Source organism: Nyctibius grandis, chromosome 8, assembly GCF_013368605.1.
Source record: "Nyctibius grandis isolate bNycGra1 chromosome 8, bNycGra1.pri, whole genome shotgun sequence".
Lineage (NCBI taxonomy): Eukaryota > Metazoa > Chordata > Aves > Nyctibiiformes > Nyctibiidae > Nyctibius > Nyctibius grandis.
This window is the reverse complement of record NC_090665.1, coordinates 43241993-43263707: the sequence shown is the minus strand read 5'-3', so window position 1 is coordinate 43263707 and position 21715 is coordinate 43241993. Positions and strand designations below refer to the sequence as shown.

The window sequence follows — 21715 nt, the reverse complement described above, 5'->3', positions numbered from 1 at the left end:
AAGCACTTTTTTTTTTTATAATAAAGAATTTGCTTCAAAGCATTTTAAATATTTGAAATCAAACTATTTGTTTTTAAAATATTTTTATGTGCTGGTAACTAGTCCCCTTTCAGCTGAGGTGTATGAACTTGAAATTGATGACTTGCATCACACTGCTCATGCTAAGGTGCTTTTTTCTGTTCGGTCTGTTAAGACCAGCAGTGTCCTTGTGGCATTGCAGTTTATGTAGCTTTTCTTCATTGACTTTTGTTGAGTATAAAAGACATTAAAATGTGCTTAAACTTATGTTACTGATAAAGGAATAAAAAGGAACTTTCAGTTTGCAGTCAAGGCTGAATATTTTAATTGAAGAGACTGGCTACCAGGGAAGTAAAAATACTAGAAGAAATTTGTCATTCGAGTAACTAACTTTTTTTTTTTTTTAATTGAGTGATATCAAGGATTGCTTCAAAGAAATTGCCTCAGGTAATGCAGGTCTGTTGAAATCTGCTTTCGTAATCAAACTGTTCACCAAAACGCATTAGTCAGTTGGAGATAGACAGTTTGAAAACACTTTTTAAAGCGGAAACTTTTTAAAATTGTTGCGGTGGAACAGGCTCCAGAAGTTGTTCTTGTTGAGTGATCTTAGTGAATCAAAAATGGAAGTGGCCTAAGCTGCAGGTATTAGAGAAGTGACTTCTCAGAGAGAGCTCACTTTTGTACAGATTTGTAGGTGTCTCTTCAGCTCCCCTGGCAGACTGACTGTGCTGTCTGGAATGGCTGCGGGCTGTATGGAAAACTAAATCTTGTGGCAGGTAAGAATGGATGTTAAATAGACTTGCCTCTCAGAAAAATTAATGTCAGTGGGATTCCTTATTGCAATGCATTTCCTAAATGCTACAGGTTATTATTAATGCCTTTGTTGATGCAGACCAGTAGAAGCGGTGAGTTGGAATTTCAGCCTTTTGGCATCAGAAGGCACAAATGACAAGTGGAGGGGGTGTATCACCCCCAGGGCAGCGTTGGCTGTTTGAAGGGCCAGGGCTTTTTACTGTCAGTGCTTCATTACCGTGACCAAGCTCTACCAGAGCCGGCGCCACCTTTGCCCAGCTCGTCCTACCTGTGCGGCCATGGGGTTTTGGGGGCGGCGGTCACCTGTCCCGCACCAGGGCTGCTCCCGGCCCCGCCTCGCCCTCCCGCCCGCGGCCCGGCGCCGGGCCCCGCCCTCCCCGGGCCCTGCTGGCCCCGCCCCCCGCGCAGGCGCAGTGCTGCCCTGGAGCCGCGGCCGAGGCGTCCCCGTGCCGGGCGGGCGCTGCTTCACCGGGCGCCTTTGCGCGGGCGGCGGGAGGCCGAGGTGAGCCGGGGCCTGCCCGCCACGGGCCGGCCTGTCGCGGTGCCGCTCGGGGCCCCTCGGCGGCAGGCGGCGGTTTATTTACACGGCGCTCAGCCTATCGCCTCCGCCGGCTCCTCCCTGCGCCGGGGCGGGGAGGGCTCCGCAGGGGTACGGGGCGGGCCGGGCCTGCCCCGCCCTCACGCGGCGCCGGGTCCGGCGGGGAGGGGGTCCCGCCATCCTGCGAGCGGCCGTGCCCATCCGCCCGGGCCGCGCTGCGGGGGCGGGCCGGGTGTGAGTGGCCTGTGGCGGAGGGAGGGGTGCGGCCGGGCTGGGCTCCCTGCGCGGGGCGGCTGTGGGGCCGTGGGGAGGGCGGCACTGCCAGGCCTGGGCCCTGGGGAGCGTGTTACGTGGGGTGTGCCACCCACTTCCCTTCATGGTGGTGCCCAGTGCCGGTAGAGGCTGCAGGTCTGCGCACAGCCTGCTCGGTGCTGCCTTCGCCCAGTTTGCAGCGCGTTCAGACAGGCGAGGGTACTGACGTTCAATTTCATGTGCTCTCAGTCCCGTAGAGACACGATCCTCTGAAACTCACGAACCAGCATGCTTGGCAGAAGACCTAAAAAGAGCCCTCAGGCAAAGGGCCAGGGAGCTGCAGTTGCAAAGCAGGTAAGGAAGGCAGAGGGCCAGGGAGACGTGGTTGTAAAGCAGGTAGGGAAACCTCCTACTCCTACTGCTCTTCAGGGTAGTCTCGTTCAGATCTCTTGCTGCTGTTTTCGTCCTAGAATCTCCCATGCGTTCATAAGATATTGCAGCACCATGGAAAAAATTAAATTGTGTGGTGCCTGTTTTCCTGCTTTCTCCTTTAGCGCATTCTTCTTAAAGTAAATATCTGATACGCAGCAGTGGAGGTCTTGCAGGGAAGCCACGATGTTGTAATCTTTGCATAAGGCCTCATGACTCATGCTTATAGTAGTTTCCTACCCTAGCTATATTGAGATTTAATAATAACTTCAGTAACTATATTGAGGTTTTTCTTAGATCTCTTAAGAATACAGAAATAAGAAGACCAGAATATCAGCAAATTCAGGGGCACATATGGGAGAATGTTAAGATGCTACACCAGAGACAGTTAACTTCAATTTCCCTGTGTATGGTCATTTTGTCTTGTAACAGATAGACTGATAAGCCTATGTCCTCCTGTTGCTAAAAGTGAGCTTAGATGTGTCGGGTTTGTTTTCATCCTCTTTACCTTTGGATGTAGTTTCAGAAGCCTTGAGGAGATAAACATGATTTAGTCATGTTTGTCGGGTGTAGGAAGTCAGGCAACAGTGTCAAAATTATATATACAGCCAAGGCAAAATTCTGGATAGCATGATGGAAGAAAAACAGCATACAGTTAGAGGTAAAGAATGTGTTAGAAACAGAATGGAACTTTAGAAACCTTTGGAGGTAGAATAGAGGCAAGTAATATACAGAGGAGGAGTAACTGATAAGAATATAGGGAAATATAAAAAGAGATTGGAATAGGATATTAGAATACAGAAAATAGCTAAGGTATTATCTTTTGGAGATTTCTTAGGAACCAGTATTCTCATACTGGAGGCAGAATGGTTTAGTCAGAGATCCGTAATGTTGCTGTTGCTCTAATATGAAAGTTTGCATTTCTCAGTTGCAGAGGTAGTATATAATTTAGTTCATTTGAACAAGGGAGAAGATAAAAGGTGAAAATATCTTCCCCTTCCCAAAAAAGAAGCCAAACTCTAAAAAGATAAAGAGTAGGTAAAGGATCTGATTAACATATTTTACTGATTTCTAATTCGATAGTTAGTTAGCCTGTCTTACGTCATAGAGGATTGTTTCCTGAAACAAATACACTAATGGCTTGTTCACTTGCAAATTAACTCAGTTTAAACTGTTCTTGTGCTATGTAGTGGATCAGCTGTAACGTTTTTATAACCTCTTGTTTCAGTCTTATTAAACATTTGTTTAATACTGTTATTTTCATTGGAAATGTGCCTTACTGAATAGTTTGAGAGACTTAGAGCTAGAACTGAGGGATTCCGTTCTTGACTTCATTCATTACTGCACTTACTTCCCTTTCTACACTTGCAGTGTAGCAATAAACAGATCATGTGTGCTCGTGATCCATTTTGCACATTGATGAAAGATGTACATATGTTCCATAGAACTGGAATCTTTAGATCACCATTGTAAATATTTCCTAATTAAATCTTGTCCTGACCTTCTTTCCATTCTATCCAAGACTGCAAATGAGTTAGTTTTGTTTTACAGAAGGGAGATGGATAAGGCAGAGGGTGGCTAACTGATCAGCCCAGTGCCTTACAGAATGTCAAGGGCAGGATCAGGACTAGTAAACAAATAGCTGTTGGTTTTGAGTGCTGTTCCTGGTCATTAGAGTTGGTGTTTCTCAGCTATGTTTCACATTCTCCTTTGGGATTATAAAAGGGTTCAAAGTGGGCCACAAAATATTTCAAGGCTGTGGCCACCAGCACCTCAGTTTCCTAAGGGTTAAAAAAAAAGTTATTATTACTGATTCACACTAGTTGATAAACTGACAGGCAGCTTCAGCTTCTGGCAGCACTTGAGATCCTCAGAGGTGGGAGGAGATTGTTAACCCTTGGAATAGTGATAACTGATTTTTACTGAAAGGAGCTGAACTGCTCCCTGCTTGGCCATGTGAAGACAAATAGGCCAACAGGGGCTTGTGCTTTGAAAAAGACTGAGGAGGTCTCCACCTGCCTCACAGGATGAATCTAATTCAGTTAATTCATGTTTATAAAAAAGCTTAGCATACTTTGAATAAAAAAAATTATTTTGGGGCAGTTAGTATCTTAACCAGCAATATAAAAATTGTGATAAAATGACATCTTAGAAGAATACCATTTAGACTGAGACCTCAGATTTCTCTGATACTTATGTCCTTTGGTATGTTTTACAACAATTGAGTGATAACTCCCACCACTTTGTCAAATTCTGATTACTGTTATTCCCTGAGATGCTGTCGCTGAGCTGATGATCTGTTCCAGACAGTTGTTTGTTTCCTCCCGTGTACTGTAGGCATTGCTGGGTTTGCAGTGGCTGTTTCTCTGTGTGTGTGCATGCACTTTCCATGTGTTTATGATTTACAAACTGAGGTAATGAGTAGTACAGAACAGTTCTATGTATGTAAATATAGCTTCTTCCGAGAGATAAGGATGAAATTTCTGCAGTGTATGCAGGTCAGACCTGTATTGTGTGAACGATGATTAAATATTTTTTAGCTTAGCTGTTAAGGAACAGCCCTGAATTTCCCTGATGATATCTGCTTCATGAAGCTCAGTATAACAGACATAATTTTGGGTTTACCTTGTTATGTCAGACTATTAGATAGGCTTGATTTTAAGAAATTGTTGATTGTGTAGAGTTTTAGAGGGAATATTTGTGGCTTATTAAGATTTATGTACCTTATGTCAGTTATGGGTGCCTGATATGCATTATTTTGGTAATAGAAGTGGTGTGATAGTGGGCTTTAAAAAAAAAAAATGAACATAATCCAGAATGCATGGAAATGTCTAAATAACTGATGCAGTGAGATGATTTTGAGTGTCATCTCTGTTCTAACAGCATTTTATTTTTTTTTTTTTTTTTTCCCTTGGCTCCAGCTGGGGCTGTTTGTAGATTTCAACCCTGAAGAGATGCTGCTGGGTGCAGAGGAAGGTGGGGATGACGGGGACCTAGAAGCAGAGCTTGCTGCTATCACGGGAGCAAAAGTGAAAGAAGGGAAATCAAAACCAAAAGGGAAAAGTAAGTTAAAGTATCTGGGTTTTGTTTATTGACAACCTGAATTATTTATTAAAGATACTCATTTACAAATCACTGATTTATCTAAAATGTTTTTTCATCACTGATAGAAGCTGAAATTACAGCTACTCTTTCATTTACTTTGAAAGGTTTAAGTTGTTACTCCACAAAAAGGGTAAGAATTTTTTTGTCTCTGCTCTTGTAGATATAGGAAAAAGATATATGATGGCTAGCCAATTTACTGATGAAATTAAGACATGCTTGTTTAGCATATGAAGTCATAAAAAGGTGTAGTAGGCACTAGAAGAATTAAAAATGGAAATTGTGTTTCCTGTGGAGGATTGGTTGGTTGTTGTGTGGTTGTTCTGTTTTCGTTTAAAGACTGAATTTACTGAATGAGCCTTACATTTTTAGTTACTTGGAGTCTGTAACCAAAATGGAACACCCTTTTAAGAGAGAAATCCTGGAACAAATGGAATTACTGGGAAAATCCTGTAGCTTGTGTTATGCAGGAGGTTAAAGTGTCTCTTGGAATGGATCATTACTATTCTTAATATTTTAAGCATGTGTTAATTTTGTCTGGTAGTGTTTGCATGCAGCTATGCAGTGTTTTACAGGATTGCTGTAATCTACTATAAATGAAGGCTGCTGCTGAGAGGGGCAGTCTCTAGTGAGCATGCTCTACCTCTAAGCTGGTATATGTATTTATGGAGCTGCAGGGTGAGCTGGTTCAGGAAACTGATCTATAAAAATAAACTTACATTGTTGTGCTAGGTTTTCAGCTGAATCAGTTCGTTGATCTGCTTTGCTGCCTGCCTATTTGAACGCTGCTGTGGCTGCAAGGGAGGGGTGGCAGCAAGTGACTGAGATCAGACCAGGAGAATGGGACCTACCCTTGCTACTGGTGTGTGAGCAGATGCTGAAAAGAAGCGTTAGTGCAACTACAGCCTTATTTGCAGCTCTGCAGTAATTTGCCTGTACTGTTTGAAGGGACTTTCATACAGAGCAGCAGAGGAATGAAGAATTTTAAAATATTTAGAAAAAGTGACTGTCTAAACACAGTAATTGCTGAGAAACAGAGGAAGTGTTTTTATCTAAAACTAAATTCTAAATCATTTCCACTCCTCCAATTTCAAGATTGTAGTAAACCCTTAATAAGCAGAATTGTGCCAATAAGCACAATAGCAGAACTTCTACCATTGGACATAGGTTACTCATGGTTAGAACGTGTGGTATAGTGTTTTGAGGATGAAGCTGGGTGTCAGGAATCTCCTGAATTGATGCAGACTTCTCAGATGCTGACTTCCTTCTGGCCCTGATCATGTCACTTAATGTGTTTTTTCAGTCTCTTTATTCATAAGAGGGAAATGAAACTTCAGACAGTGCAAAGTTAACATTCACTATGCCTTCTAAAGGTATGTGTTACGGCTCGTAAAACTATTTTCCAAAATCATTTACAACTATTCTGTTTTTCTGGTAGAATTGGGAGTATATAGATTAGCAGCTTGTGGAAGATGAACAATGAGACAGCTGTCACTGGGGACTCATGAGACCTGGTACAGTGTAGTGATGGGGACATGGTGTGTGGTGGGGACAGGATGCAGGCTGGCATCTGGAAAGGAGGAGGATACAGTAAGGACAGGGGAGAAACAGATCCTGTCTGGAGAAGGACAGAAAAAAGAGAGTCAGTACAATACATACTAGTGCTCGGTTCTTGGCTGAGCACAAGGTGTAATAACTGACTCCTGGATTTACGTTGTAGAGCTCTGAGGGCAGGGCGGAGAAGTGATCTCTCCCTCTAGCTTGAAGATGCAGGCAGCAAAAGCTGTATTGTTGCAGCATCTTAAGTACAGAGATCTCTGCTATCTGTGACCGATAAATGCCCGTTGGTCAGCCGCTCGGGTGTTTGAGATCGTAGCCTCAACTTGCCATACTGGATTAGAGCTGGACTAATCATCCAAGGAGGCTCAGTTGGCTTTTTTGCGTCTAGTGAGGCTTCACGTAAGGGAGACTCTGACCCGTGAAGTACAGCCCAGATGCCTTTGGATATGGCCTACTATCCTAGTTGCAGAGTTTTGGTAAGAGTCAAGTATGTGCGCAACGTATTTGATAGAGGTATGGAAGCATTGATGTGGTAAATTAGATTATTTGAACAGAAACGGCTTTGTACCTGAGTCAATTTTCAGCTGATTCAGCAAATCTAGGGGAAGAATGGGATCCATTTTAGATCCATTTAAATTGACTGTAAAACTCTGTCCTGAAGATCTTTATTCAACATTTACTGACACGGGTGAGTCACAGTCATGTGTTTGCATAGGGAATTATCAGAGGCATTTACGTGGACAGTTGGGATTTGTGTGCAAATAACTTCACCTTTGAGAGTGCGTGGAGGAAGTTGATAGTTGAGGAAGATGTGGATGGCACAGCATGAAGTAGAGAGGAGAACTTGGCAAGGAGGAGTTAAGTAGAGTTTTCAGGGTAAAGACCAGAAGCTTGAAGAGAAATTGCAAGTAGCCAAGAAAGATGTGAAAAAGGGAAAATCTCATGGGCATGAGACAGCAATGCAGAAAATGCGGCAGTGTAGTTAGAGAGGCAGAAGAGACAGCACTTTTTCTGAATTGCTTAGCAGATCTCCGTGCCAGTGTTCTGCTGCTGCTCTTGGGATCAGGACAAGTATGATGCTGTGATTTGGAGCATTCTGTTTGTGTATGCCAATGTGACTTGCAGTAGCGTTTGATGTATAAAACAAGTAGCTTCTCAAGGTAGAAAGATTTTGTCTTCCTTTCTTGCTGTCTTCAAACATATGGATAGTTTGCTGTGCCTCCATACTTGTCCTATTAGCAATCAGTAGTTTGGCTCACAGCTTGTGTTGTTCAGTATGTCTCTAGAATTCATGTTAACGTGCTTCATCAGTTTCAAAGGATAAATATGTACCCAGTTTAACAAGAGATGGAGAGAGAGAGAGACATTCTTGTACTTAAGACTGTAGATTGAGTAAACGGATCAGCTGTTGGAGTCTCAAGTGTAATGTAGGTAGACATGCTACAAAACTCCAATGATTTAGTTAAGTGTAGTTTAATTTGGAACTCTTTGAGCTCAGCACTATTTATGGTAAATGCCTTGAACTTTGTTCTGATTCATGGCTGTATGTGCTGTTGTAATACACACAATAACGTATTTTTTGGCTTTGAAAGACAATGTGAACAGAAGTTTTACTGGCAGGTGTGCTGGGATGTTTATTGCAAGTGTTTGCGTCTCATGCATTTAATTGTTGGGCTAACTCGGTCACGTCCATACATGCAGATCTTTGGGAACTACAGTGCTTTTAACTCAAATTAGTTCAACATGAGGAGAGAAGAAAAGGGACAGAACTGGGAGAAAGAAATAGTTTGTTGGCATTTAAGGGTGGATGGATTTGGACCACTTCTGTTCCATATAGAGTCAGAATTTATTCTGTCAGTCAGGGGCTACACCAGGAGTGAATTACATTTTGTTAGGGTAAACTGATGTGAGCCAAAGGACACAGAACAGAAAGGCCTGACAAGGGTGCTGAGTCCAAGATGTGTTAATATGGACAGTCATGTCATAAATACCTTACACAGGTATCTAGCATCAGCTTAAAACTAGTTCAGATGTTTATTCCTACTGGGGACAGAGGCTTCTCCAGTAATTCTCTTTCATGGATAGAAACTTCTAATCGGATTTATTCATCAACAGTTTATATTTATTTTCTCTTGTGCCACCATTGATTTTTATCTTAACTGAGGAATACAGCTTTCACGTAACATCCAAGAATAGTAGTATTTTCCAGTTTTTCTTTGGAAAATTCTAGTCTTCCATAATGACAGAGTTTCTGTTACTAGTTATTTTTGTAAATAATATCATAGAAGTACTTATCTATATCTTAAATCAGCCTAGGAGCTTGAGGTGACTTCTAGTAATTTTCTAATAATTTTCTTTGTTTTTTTCTAGTTTTCTTTGAAGCAGTTGTTTCATCCAGTCCCACTTGTCTTTCTTACTCAGTCTGAAATGTCATTACTGTGCAACACTACCACAGTATCTTTCTGTTCCATGGCCATGCTTTCTGAGCGCTGTTGTGTCCCACCATACCTGCTAGTCTATCGCAGTGCTTATGGTTTTGCTGTTCAGGCTCCTGGTATTAGTAAACAGATGTTATTTCTCTCCAAGATCTAATTTCTGAGCTAGGTTATTGGATGCAGTCATTTTCCTTGTCTTACTGCCTGCCTTCACTGTCACTCTCAGAAAGACCAGTATTGCTTTTTTCCTGGATGTTGAGTTCCCCAGTCCTTGTCCTGTATCCATGAATAACCCTCGTTTACCTATGACACTATCCCATAAAGGGAAAGCAAGAGGAGAAGTCACTGCTTGCGTATAGCCAGTACCAACTCCTTTAGAATTTGTATCCAGTGACTGCATCACTGTTACTTAGGGTTTATGGCTCCTTGTGGTTTCTTTTTGCAGCTCCTCTGCCCATGGATCATATTGAAAAGATGGCTGCAGAGTGTATGAAGGACCTGAATGAAGATGAGGAGGAAGCAGCAGATGACGAAGACTTGGAAAAAGATACAGACCTGTTGGTATGCATAACTTTGTTAGCAAAAAGTTTTAGTATGTCTTTGGTTTTGTCTTGTTTTTTTTGTTTGTTTGTTTGTTTTTGTTTTGGTTTGGTTTTTTTATGGAACTGTATTTACCAAAAATGTCTGTTAGCTTTGCAGTGAGAAGCTAAAATATTGCAAAAGCATTCCAGTAGATATAAGGCTTTGCAGGATCCAACCCTCTGACACCAGCATAAGAGAGCTTCCTAGCTAACATTCATATGTGTGAGGGTCTTGGAGAAGTGGGGGAACAGTGGGAATCCCATTCCATGTCAGCTGGTGAAATACCACCAGGGCCATTCTCCTTAAAGTGATGCCTGTCACCATTTTGCTACTGCTTTGAGTAGTGCTTGGCCTGGGAGATATCTCCAAAGTAATTCTTTGTCATTTCAGTGAGTGGCAGGGTTTAAGGAAGGAGTGTTAAGCAGTGTTTTTGACCTCCACTGTTAATAGATGCTTTTTGGAAATCTCAAATTTGGGGTTTGAATGATCTTTGTAAAAGAACTTCTCTGATATTCTCCAGCTCTAGATCTCTAACCACAAACTTATATGGTGATCCTGCAGCTGCAGTGTGACTTGTCATAGACTCATAGAATCATTTTGATTGGAAAGGACGTTTAAGATCATCGAATCCAACTGTTAACATAACACTACCAAGTCCACCACTAAACCATACCCCTAAGCACCACATCTACTTGTCTTTTAAATACTTCCAGGGATGGTGACTTTTGAGTGGTATCTGGCTTCCTGTTGTGGGTACAGGTGGAACCAGTGGAAGCAGTTTCATTTAAAAATAAAAAATAAAACAAATTTTAAAAAAATACCAGGTTATAAGATGTTTAGACTCTCTGTTTGGGTTCAAGGTCCATCCAAAGGTTTTGGAGCTTGAGACTTGCTTTTATTTTGTCTTTTGAGGAAATAGAAATTTTTGAGGAAGAACCTTTTGTTGGCTTTTGCTTTTACTTTAGGCAGAATTGCAAGAAGTTCTGGGGGTGGAAGGTGAGACAGGAAGCTGTGAGGATGAAACCATAGCAATGGAGCCATCCACAGCTGAACCAGAAAATGAGCAACCTGAACTGCAACCACAGGTAGGAAAGAGCTTTGTGTTCCTGGCAGTTTTGCTGAATCACTGTTGTCATGCAGCTTATATGAGGGTCACAAACAAGGATCTAGAGAGGTCGTCTTGTCCTCCAGGGAAGGAAGAACTACACTTTTGCTGTCTTCTCTGTGGAAGCCAATGCTGTATTGATATAGGTGAATTTTTTGCTTTGTTCAGAGGATGATTTTTAATGTTAGCATAGAATTGAGGAGGTAAACTGTTGGAATCAAGCATGTCTTGTCCCTCATTATATATATGAGCATGCAGACTGCAGTTCAGGCTTCTAGAGTTTGTATCTTCCCCCTCAGAGTATTCAGTGGTGTGCTGAAATTGTGAGACTTGTTATAACGCAGCATGTTCGACATCTTTGTGGAATTTTCCTCAGTAGCATTAGCTTTCTCAGCTTAATTTGTCAATCCTCATGCAGTCAAATCCTTTATTCAGTTACTGCCATGTTTCTGTTGTGTGCTGCAGATTCCAGCACCCTTGTGCATTGGGCCCGTTAATAAATAGGTCTGAGAGCGTTTCTATAGAGATAATGGCAATAATTACATCAGTAGCAATCTAAAAGGTCTCTAGCTGCGGAGTGTTTGTAAGCAGCTACTCTTAACTTTGCTTAGGCTGCTTTTGCTGCTGAACTAATTCCAGGCTGTAGGAGGAGGAAAAAGATCTCTTGTAGTAAAACCAGGTTGAAGAAGCCTGGAAGGGAGTAAACTAGCATGTTTTAAAAACAAGAAAAGAAGAAGTCAAGATTTGTGCCAAAATACCTCTTCACACCCTCTGTTATGTGGCGTTTGAGAGGCTTTACTGTTCTCTTCACCTACTCCCTAACCACATGGCTCCAATTACCCTGTGACTGGGAGTTTCCTAAATGTCTCCACCCATTCTTCTCTATTAGGCCTTTGAGAGAAAGCCCAGAGGTGGATCCAGGAACTGTTAGTGTAGTACAAGCGCTCCTCTGTTTTAGAGACTGTTTCTTCTTTGCGCTGTTAACAGGAGTGTGTGTAGAAGAGGAGTATTTGTTTTTCAGTGCTGTGGGAAAACTTGTATAGGTGGATGAAATAAGCTTTCTTGATTTGTTTTTATTGTTTTTTCTGAGACCACCTCACTTCCTGCTGTAACCAGTGAGCTGCAACAGACAATAGAAAAGAGAATTGCTAACTACAGGACAGCAATTTCTAACGCAAAGGAGTCAGGTGAGAGTGCCAAAATACGTCGATACGAAAGAGGCCTTAAGGTAAGTTGGATTCATCAGGTATGTGAATGAGGGGGAGGCAAAAACAGTTCTCCAGGGTGTAGTTCAGAGTCTTTCCAGATGTGTGAATTTGTTCAAAGGGGAGAGAAATTCTAATATGCTGCCTTGAGTTACTTAAAAAACATTTCTTGTTACTTACTACTACTCTGATGTAGCAAATAAACAGATAAAATGTAACTTCAGATGCCTTTTATGCATCAGCTTTGTTTCTGTTGAATGTGACTGGTGGTAGCTGGAGGCAGGGTTTGTGGTAAATGCTGATGTTAAACCAACCCATCTAGATCTGATTTTGACTTGTGATGACTGTTCAGTGTTGCCTTAAAGCAAATTTTAGGAGCTTTCCTAGCACATATACCTTCCAGTTCATCACTGATGCCTTCCTTTAGATACCAGCCTTCCCCTCAGTTCTGAGACAAAGGAAGGTGATACCTTTCCCTGAGTGTGTTGGCTGTCCTTGGAAGTGAATCGAACAGGATTTTTCATTAAGGCAATTCCAACTTGCAGCGAGGAGGGGTTTCTTCAGCTTTGCATCTTTTCAGGCAGGTGGCGTGCTTGTAGTGAGTTGGTAGTGCTTGGTGATTACTGCTGTGCAGAGTGCCTTTATTTCCCTGTTTGCTTTCATCTGGTCTTCTGCATCACCTCAGACAGCAGACAGCTCTGTCTTCTTGAGCAAAGCTTTATAGCTCAGTGCTGTCCACTGAGGGAAGAATGTAACGTCTCACTAGCTACCAGGTGTCTTAGGGTACAAAGGGGACAACTGAGGCCAAACCCAGGGGAGGAAATGCACAAGAAAGGAGATTTCTGTATGTGTCCACGGCCTGCTAGCTCTGCAAGGAATGTACATGAAACCACCTGACCTTTCAGAGAGCGAGAGGGATAGGCAAACCAGCTTATTTCATCCAGTAAGGAAGCTTAGTGCACTGTTTGCCACTTCCTTTATTTTTCAAGGTAGGGAGTTTCCCTGTGCCTAAGCAGTGTAACTAAGGATAACAGACTAGATCTCGCTTCACAGCTCACAGTTCCTTAATTAGCAAAGTGACATGCCAACAAATGGTGTACAGCTATCTCTTGTACTTAGTTCTTGGAACTGTGAACTTTAATCTCAGCATTTAATTCCGTTTCCAGTCAGTCTGTCATGCCACATGTGGAGGAGAGAGCACTGTGTGTGGGTTGCTGTACTGGTCTGAACCCCAATCTCACTGCAGTCAGACCAAAGTATCTCCACTGCTGTTGCTTAATAGGTCAAACAATGTCATGGCTAACCAGAAATAGCAGTGATTCTGGCACTGATGAGATTTTGTTGTTGTTGCTGCCTTTCTGTGCTTCTGTTTCAGTTTCTGTGGAAGATGAAAGAAGCAAAACTTTTGTTTTGGCTTAAAGTGCATGGTGGTCTTTTGTCGGAACCTTAAATTAAAAAAAATAAATAATTCTGAGGAATGTAATATTTGTGGTGGAGGAAGGGTTTTAAAAAAATGAGCAGGAGTTAACCCATGTTACAGATGGTGAGAGCTTCTTACCGTAGGTCACCATCTGAAGCTCCATTTCCTTTGTTAGTATTTAATGACTTTTCTCATTGTGTTACATAGGTATGCAGGCTCCTTCCTTCCCTGAATCCACATAGGCAGTGACATTTTAGAGTAATGTATTTTATTTTGTTTTCAAGACATAAAATGCATCTACAGTTGGTATAAATGGCTTCCTTGGTGACTTTTGTGACAAAGCTGAGTGGACCACATCAGCTATCCACTAATTCTAGGTGTTGAGGTACTTGCAATCACGTAGTTTGGGTAACAAGTCATTTGCATTGTGTTGCTGTGATAATTGAACACCTTTCATGAGCGCTGAAGTTGGCCTTGCAGAAAAATAGGGAGCTAAATGGCAGCAATCTGTAGTGGTGTGCGTAATAGATCCCATCACATAGAAGGGAATGGATTTGTATTTTAATGATTTTGTGCTAGTAATGTGTTTGATGAAAATGCCTATTGACTTTGCTGTTCCATCTCTGCCAGACACTGGAAACCATGCTGGCTGCAGTGAAGAAAGGCAAAAAAATCAATGAGGAAGAAATGCCACCTCCTGTTGCAATGGGAAAGAGTTCTTCTCACTCATTTCAAGCCACAGGAGAGGAGCTAGAGAATTCAGGAGATTCAGTCAGTGTCCTACCAGAGAACAAAGCTGAGTCTGCTGCAGATGATGAGCAAAAGACCTCTCATGAGGCAGAGCAGCATCTGGAATCAGAGTCTCTTCAGGGTCATGCAGCTTCTAGTCCTACTGCAGAAACAGGTACCGTGATTTGAGAGGATACGCAGTTGCAACACTGTTTTCATGCTACATCTTTCTTGATATTTGTATTGTGTAGCAAAGCACTGCTTATGTTGGAATTTCCCTGCTGAATATTTCAGATAGTTGTCAGTGGGATGCTGAATTTCTGGCAGTGGAATCAGTTACTGTTATTGAGCTCTTCTACGCACTGTATCCCTATCTTTCACTTAACTTTTCCCGTGCCTCAGTTTCTCCTTCAATATTGTGACATGGAATTCCAAGCTTTAAAGAGTTTTGAGATATTGACTAAAAGACTTTCTTTCTTTTTTTTTTTTTTTAATTGGGAGAAGTAGGATTGTTCTGTCTGGTAGGACTTCTGGAGACTGGAAGGAAAAGGGCTTTTGTAAGATGGCTGCATGATTCAAGGCAAAAGAGGGCTAATGCAGGTTTGACTAGATGGACACAGCAAGGGATGCATATCTTGCATGCTGTATGTAAGTCTCAGCATTGTTTCATTCTCACAGATCTCCAGAACAGCAGCACACGAGCAATAATACTTACAAGGCAGAAGGAGTACAAATTAGCAGCTCTAAAAGCCAAGCAGCAAGGGGACCTGGAGAAGGCGAAGGAATACATGAAGACAGGCAAGGTATGCACACAAGAAGTCCTGAATGTTAAACATACCCTATGCTGTACCCACATGCACTGAGTGTCAAATATTCATTGTGGCAGTTAGCAAGTCTTGGACATACTAGAATAAATCTTCTGTTTCGTTTTTTTCTGCATCAGAAATTTAATGTGGTCTTGGAAGCTTTGGATAGTGGGCAGCCGATAGACCTCGAGAATATGCCTCCATCTCCTCAGGGTAAGGCTTGTCTTACAAAAACCCTTTTAAAAGTCTCTCTGTGTCATAATGGAATGATTCTGAATTTGATTGCAAAACTGTAAGAAGACCTGAAGATCACTTAGGTCTGAGGCTTAGTGCATATTCAAATTGTAATCAAGAACAATGAAGAAAAGTGAGGTTATCATTATTTATATTGAAGTTAGTCTCTGTGAATTACAAGTTCAGTAGGTATTGATGTCCAATATTCCTATTTTTATAACTTTAGATAATAGCAGCCAGTATGTGAAATGGAAGGGAAAGAAGGATAATGGCACATTCTTAAAGTTTACTGTAATATTTGATGGTGTTTTATGTTTCAACTGAAGTTCCTAACATTCAGATTAAGAGATTAACAAACAGATTGCAGTGCAGTAAAGTCTAAATCTTAAAGGAAGTTACCAATATTAAAAATACTTTGATAAGAGAGGGTTTTTTTTTTAAATAGATCTAGTATCACCACTAACAATTAATATTTGGTCTGTGCAACTCAATGTTTTAAACAATTTACTTGAGTAGATTACTTTATTCTAAGAAACTAAATGATAAATTATTTTATTTCAATAAATCATGAGATTTATGACTCTTGAAATTATGAACTGATCATCAAATGGCATTAGAGAGAAACTTTACCCATTATATAATCTTGCCTTAAAAAAGTGCAAGATCTTTGCAGCAGATATTTTTGTAGTTTTCTGAAATAACCACTGTTACACAATGCCAGAAACTCGGGTGTCTGAATAGATGCTATTACTTGCCTCCCTTTTTCAGCACGTCTTTTGTTGCTAATTGACTAAAATATCCTAGTAATCTTGGTCACTCTTTCCATCTGCCAAGATACCAAGTTATATTTTGGCAAGAAAATTCTTAGAATGCTTGAACTGGTTTTACTTTCTTTTCCCTCAAGCAGCACTAAGCTAAAATAAGTCAGCATTTGAGATTTTCTATTATAAAGCATTTTCTCTGAATACTGGGAACCTTAGACTTACCTAGCCACACAGATATTGTTTTGAAGCCGAAAATCTTTCAGGAAGATTATGTGGTCAAATTGATGGTTTTCTGAGTAACATGGGTTGACTTGGTGTTTATGGAACACACTGTGAAACTTCCTGCTTTCCTTACTTCGCAGATCTTGAAAGCCTAGGAAACACACAAGATGCATCCAAGCAAAAGGTACCAGCTCCAGTGGGAAGTTCTCAGGATCTTACAACACCTGAACCTCAGACCCAAGAAGCTTCAGGTAGGACTTCTGGATTTCTGTACAAAACATAAAAATAGCAGGGCTGGAAGGCACTTTAAGGTCTGCCCTATCCCACTGAACTGCAGCAGGATTGAGTAAACCTAGCTAATGTTCCTGAATATTGTTTGCTGCTGATCCTGTCTGTACTTTTGTTCTGGATCAGTAATGGAAATAGAAGTTCATAAATTTTCTTCAGAAGAATTGTATTCATAATAAGACTTTGCAATGAGGTTTTTGTCTCTGCAGAAGGTAAGGAAGGGGAGGAAAAAGGCAGCTCATATGTTTTGAAATCTGAATTATGTGGCATTTCATTGTCTGTCTTTTTTCAAGCTTCCCTGCAGCAGCCAAAAACAGTGCTGGAGGCATTGCAGCAAAGGCTGGAGAAGTACAAGTCGGCAGCAGCACAGGCTAAAGCGAGTGGGGATGATCGGAAAGGCAGGATGCACGAGAGGATAGCCAAGGTAAAATGAAAGTGTAGCAAGCTCCTGGCATCCAGCAAAGCCATTTGAATTAGTTCTCTTGCTGGAGACTTTCTCAAGGCTGAAATAATTTGCGTATTGTCCTTCTATTTGAAAAGAGCTCCAGTAGGGAAGCTGTAAAGCATTCGGAGGAAGGAGAAATAGAGAAAACGCACATATTATAGCAAAATACTGTGTATTCTGCAATGTTTATGCTGGATAAATACAGATGATTGCTAATTTATAGTCAACTTCATTTTATGTCTTATTGAGTGCCTTTGATTACAGCAATACCAGGATGCCATAAGAGCCCATAAAGCAGGGAGAAAAGTGAATTTTTCTGAGCTACCTGTTCCTCCTGGTAAGTGTGAATATAAAATGTCCTAATACCACCTTTTGTATATCTTCTGTGCTGTGAAAGAGGTGTGCGGATATTGCCGCCTCATCCTGTGGAACAGCTCTTCCTTTTTCTCAGTGAGTAGGCTGGCCTTGCTGTTTGATGGCATTGTGAAACTGCTTATTAATATGCTCCCAAACTTTCACACTGGTGAATATTCCTGACTACTGACTGCCTGTTTGACAGCATCAGAACTTGAAACTGACCCTATTTGAAAAGTTAAACAACTTAACCATGGGCAGGTGATGAAAAGGTCACCTGTCTGTTCTCTGTGCCAGCCCTCCTGGAGGAAAGAGTAAACTGGAGTTTACTGGAAGGAGGCTTTTGAAACTGAAAAAAATTGCCTGATGTTTCCCGTTCTGTTGATTCCCAGCAGGAGCCTCAGAACTCTGTATTTGATTAATCATCTTCTTGCAACACCTCACAAGTCAGATCAGTATTGCAGCTCTCATGGCTAGTAAAAGTAGTCTACAGAGACGAAGCAAATCGTGCCTGTGGTCACACTGAGACAGTGACAGAAACTGAACCTGCTTCTTGAGACACCCTGTGCCCTTTTTATCTATCTTCTTCAGCACGTGTAGTGCTGTGTTTGTAAAAGTTTGGGCAAGGTCATCTATGAATGCTCTACCTCTGGTTTGCATGATACTGTTTCTCCCCTAGGAAGCATCATTCCTTTTATCTTGTGCCTGATGTGTTCATCTGAAAAGATACACTTTGCCCTGCAAAGTGGTGCCTAGATTTGTTAAGTGAGAAAAGGGACACGGACCTTGTGGCTTTTTTATCACTGTTAAATGTGGCAATGGCAAGCACTGCAGTAGTAGTAAAGTAGGCAGTGCCAGATCTGTCAGGTCAGGTACTGCTTTGAAGGTTCTCTGATTTGAAGCTGTCCCTGAAAAGCAGTTTAGCATCCCTTGTTCTAGAACATGATCCATTTCTTGATAAATCTCAGTTTCTGTAAGAGTGAGGTGCTCCATATTTGCACCTCTGAAAAGATGGATAACTCCTCAGCTTTCTTACATGTTAGCTGCATGTTTTTCGGCCATCATTTAGAGGCCATATGATTTACATTGAAGACAACCATCAGGCAGTCACTGAAACCGGCAATGAGATTATAATGGATTGGAGCGCATTTCATTGCATCTGGGTGATGATAAGTACGACAGAAATGCTGCTGAGTAATGGGTCAGATGTCACGTGGGACAGCAGCATAGGCTTCTGTGTTCTGTCAGCCTGTGGTCTCTGTTGGTTGAAGCTGACACTGGACTGTGGTAGCGTGGAAGTGAGAGTTTATCTTCCACCATAAAGCCTCCCTCCCATCCTTACAAGGATAATAAAATAATCAAAAGGATTATTCTTCATATACTTCATATTTAGCTACTGGGATTCTGCCTTTGCAACCTCTGCATTGCAGTAGATTTTCAGCACAGGCTGATGTTACAGTGTGTTACCCAGATGTCAGCGATGTACTGTTTATTACTCTCTGGTGTAGCATGGATTTTCTGCTGGACTGTGTACCAACTAAGGTGAGGCAGCAGGGAGAGGGGAAAAAAAGAGCCAGCAAGTTTTTGTACATTCCACTGTCCTTTTGTGCAAAGGAGAGAGACTAAATTCGTGGCTGGTTCTGGGGGCATCTCTGTTACCGAAGTCTTGAGGTTGTGAGGTCCCTTGTCTGGCTGCCAATTGCTGAACTTAGAAAACCATGCTCTGTTATTGCATCATTCTAGCATCATCCCTGTAAGCCTGGATATCTGTGAGAGATCCAGTCTTAAGCCCACCACTCATACTTTGTCTAGCAAGGCTTTGTGGCCTTGGACTCGGTCTAGTTACACTGAATTCTGAAATATATTAGATAGTAGATATTTGGATAGAAATAACTTTACAGAAAAGAAGAAATATGGAACACAGAACATAGGTCTTATGCAACTCTACTTCTATATTCCTTTCCTCGTCAGGATTTCCCCCTCTCCCTGGTGTTGCAGCAACGGATGGTGACAGCACAGTAGCTGCTGTTCTGGAAAGTGCCAGCAAGCTGGCAAACATGGAGGAGAATGATGAAGAGGAGGAGGTTAGTATTTCTTAGTAGGATGTGTAAAAGTTAAAATGCTGTCTGTTATGGTATGCAGAGATGAGGCCATTGGATTTCCAGTCCAGGAAAGGTACTGAGACAAAACACATTTCCCAGAAGCCTGAAGAGTACAGGATCTCAGTAGTAATTTCAGTTTGCATTATAGTGTGGCGGGGGAGAGAGAGAGAGGTGAGATGTTATTACAGTCAGTACTTACAGAGTCTATGAGTCCAGAGTTTGGCTCTTTCATAACTCTCTTGTGTGTGGGTTTTATTTTCAAAGCAAAAACTTCAGATCCTGGCCACCCATTTACATTTCTCTAAAGTACTTAAATCTGTACCTTGATCCTGCATCCCAGTAGCTCCTATGTTTGTGCTTTCCCAGGATGTTCAACACTTACTGCTTTTTGTCAGGCAGCACCAGCCTTTCGACTTTGGTTTGATTTCTTTATCTCTCTGGATTTAGTTGCTGGTTGTTTGTGCTTTCAACCAGAGTAGCTTTTAATGGAGAGCGTTCCTGGATGATGGTTTTTCTGCATGTGTCTGCTTTTTTTTTTGAAATCACTGCCTTGTTGAACATTCCTTTTGTCCCTTCTGTAGCGGAGGTTTGATGCTTGCATAGGTCAACTACCTACTGGCATGGCATGGCTCATAAACCCCTAGAAGTTAAAATTTGCTGTCTGGAATATTATGCTCCACTCGGAAGTGATACCAGAAGGCTGATATAGTGATAACTGTGACTGTTGATGCTTGAGATGCTGTCCTCAACTCTGGAATAGATTTAATATTAAATTCTTTTTGTTATGCTAGAATGAACCTCTGACACAGGCCCCAGTTGCCAAGAAGCCTGCTCAGCTGCCTGGAAAGCCGACTCAAGTTGTAAAGCCAATTACAGTGCCATCTGCTGTGGCTGAGGAGAAGAGCTCTCCTGAACATGTGAAAGGAGCTACATCCCCCTCTGCCCTGCACAAGGCAGAGTCAATGGATCATCTCCCTCCAGCTGGTAAGGTGAAGGGATCATCATTCCCAGGGATCCATGTGCAAGTCGTTTGCACTAGTTCAGTTTAATACCTTGGTACAGACTTCTTTTAATTATATTTTAGATACGAGCCTGTGAATGTGTGGCATAGATTTCCTCTGACAGGAGCCTCAATGTATGTGTCTGCGGGAGGCAGATCCAGACCAGCCATGCAGCTTTATTTCACAGAGGCAGCACGTGTAATTATAAGGGTGATTGGGTTTTTAATTAATTTTGATGTAATAAGCGTTATCGATTCATACTGTTTAACTCTGCTCAGAGTTGAACTCTACATATACTTTCATTGAAGTGGACGACTTGCCAGTGTGAATTATTCATTGATCTAATGCAGTTTTCAACATCAAACAGTGGTTTCTGCCTAATGCTTCATCCAAGGATCTCAGACTGGTGTGTAGACAGTAGCTCATCAGTCTCCAGTCCTCCTGCTGCTGAGGTCACTAAACAGTTGTCTGTACAAGATTAATTGTACAGATAGTAAGGGACAGCCACCACCTCACGGTGTGGTTTGGGCACACACTGGCAGTGTTCAGGCTCTCACTGATTCTGTTGTCATGCCTTGACTGTAATCCCATCCTTCTTCCCTTCTGCCCAGGGTAGTTCTCTCAAGACAAAGCAGAACTGCCTAGTTGGCTGATGCAGGTTCTTTTGCAGAGTGCAAAGGCATTTCACAGTGCTGCTGTGATTAGCTCATAACTCTTCTCTCCAGAAAATTCATGGCTTGTTTTATAAAGACCACTAAAACATAGTAGTTGTCCATTTTGGCTTTGGAAAAATCTGTGAATCCTCAGGAGATTTGTCTTTTGCAATTTTAGCTGACATATGAATCTCTTGAGTGAATTGCCCTGGACTTACGCTGTGAAGGAATTGATAATACCTGGTCTCTGGTGTTACAGTCATCTCTCCTGGGTATTTCAAGTATTTTAAAATAAGACCAATAGGTGCAACAAGAACCTGGACGGATTCATACTGTCTTGATTTTCACAGCAAAATATCAGTACTTCACTATTGTGAAGCTATATTTCAATAGCCAAAGTGCATTCTGTGATCCAAATGTAACCTCCTTCCCCCCAGAATTACAAAGTGCAGCTTACAGCTGCCCATAGCTGGTAAATCAACTGTGAAAAACTGTCTCCTTCTTGTTGGAGAGCACAAGGCATAGGGAGGTGTGGGAGTACAGTGGAACAGTTGCACTTAAGGCCTATACCAGGAAGGTCAAGGAGCCAAGATCAGTTGGATTAATGGCTTTGCTCAGTCCATTCTCCACAGGTTTTCTTTGAAAATACCTGTGCTCT

The 21715-nt window shown here is 41.8% G+C and overlaps 1 protein-coding gene across 3 annotated transcripts in view; it reads left to right on the top strand.

Moving 5' to 3' along the window:
- The first annotated feature begins 1250 nt into the window (after nucleotides 1-1250).
- CC2D1B (coiled-coil and C2 domain containing 1B) overlaps nucleotides 1251-21715 on the top strand; it is a 35212-nt gene continuing 14747 nt past the window's right edge. The window contains exons 1-14 of one of the 3 annotated variants that reach the window (XM_068407170.1): nucleotides 1251-1333; nucleotides 1871-1975; nucleotides 4972-5113; nucleotides 9593-9708; nucleotides 10695-10814; nucleotides 11925-12062; nucleotides 14090-14363; nucleotides 14867-14991; nucleotides 15132-15207; nucleotides 16355-16465; nucleotides 16796-16926; nucleotides 17212-17284; nucleotides 19273-19385; nucleotides 20195-20387. In XM_068407170.1, the coding sequence (XP_068263271.1) occupies nucleotides 1910-1975; nucleotides 4972-5113; nucleotides 9593-9708; nucleotides 10695-10814; nucleotides 11925-12062; nucleotides 14090-14363; nucleotides 14867-14991; nucleotides 15132-15207; nucleotides 16355-16465; nucleotides 16796-16926; nucleotides 17212-17284; nucleotides 19273-19385; nucleotides 20195-20387 (1678 nt within the window). In that variant the 5' untranslated portion in view covers nucleotides 1251-1333; nucleotides 1871-1909. Of the gene's footprint in view, nucleotides 1334-1520; nucleotides 1604-1700; nucleotides 1778-1870; nucleotides 1976-4971; nucleotides 5114-9592; nucleotides 9709-10694; nucleotides 10815-11924; nucleotides 12063-14089; nucleotides 14364-14866; nucleotides 14992-15131; nucleotides 15208-16354; nucleotides 16466-16795; nucleotides 16927-17211; nucleotides 17285-19272; nucleotides 19386-20194; nucleotides 20388-21715 lie in introns of those variants that run through there. The other 2 variants (XM_068407171.1, XM_068407172.1) reach the window with 2 other exon arrangements.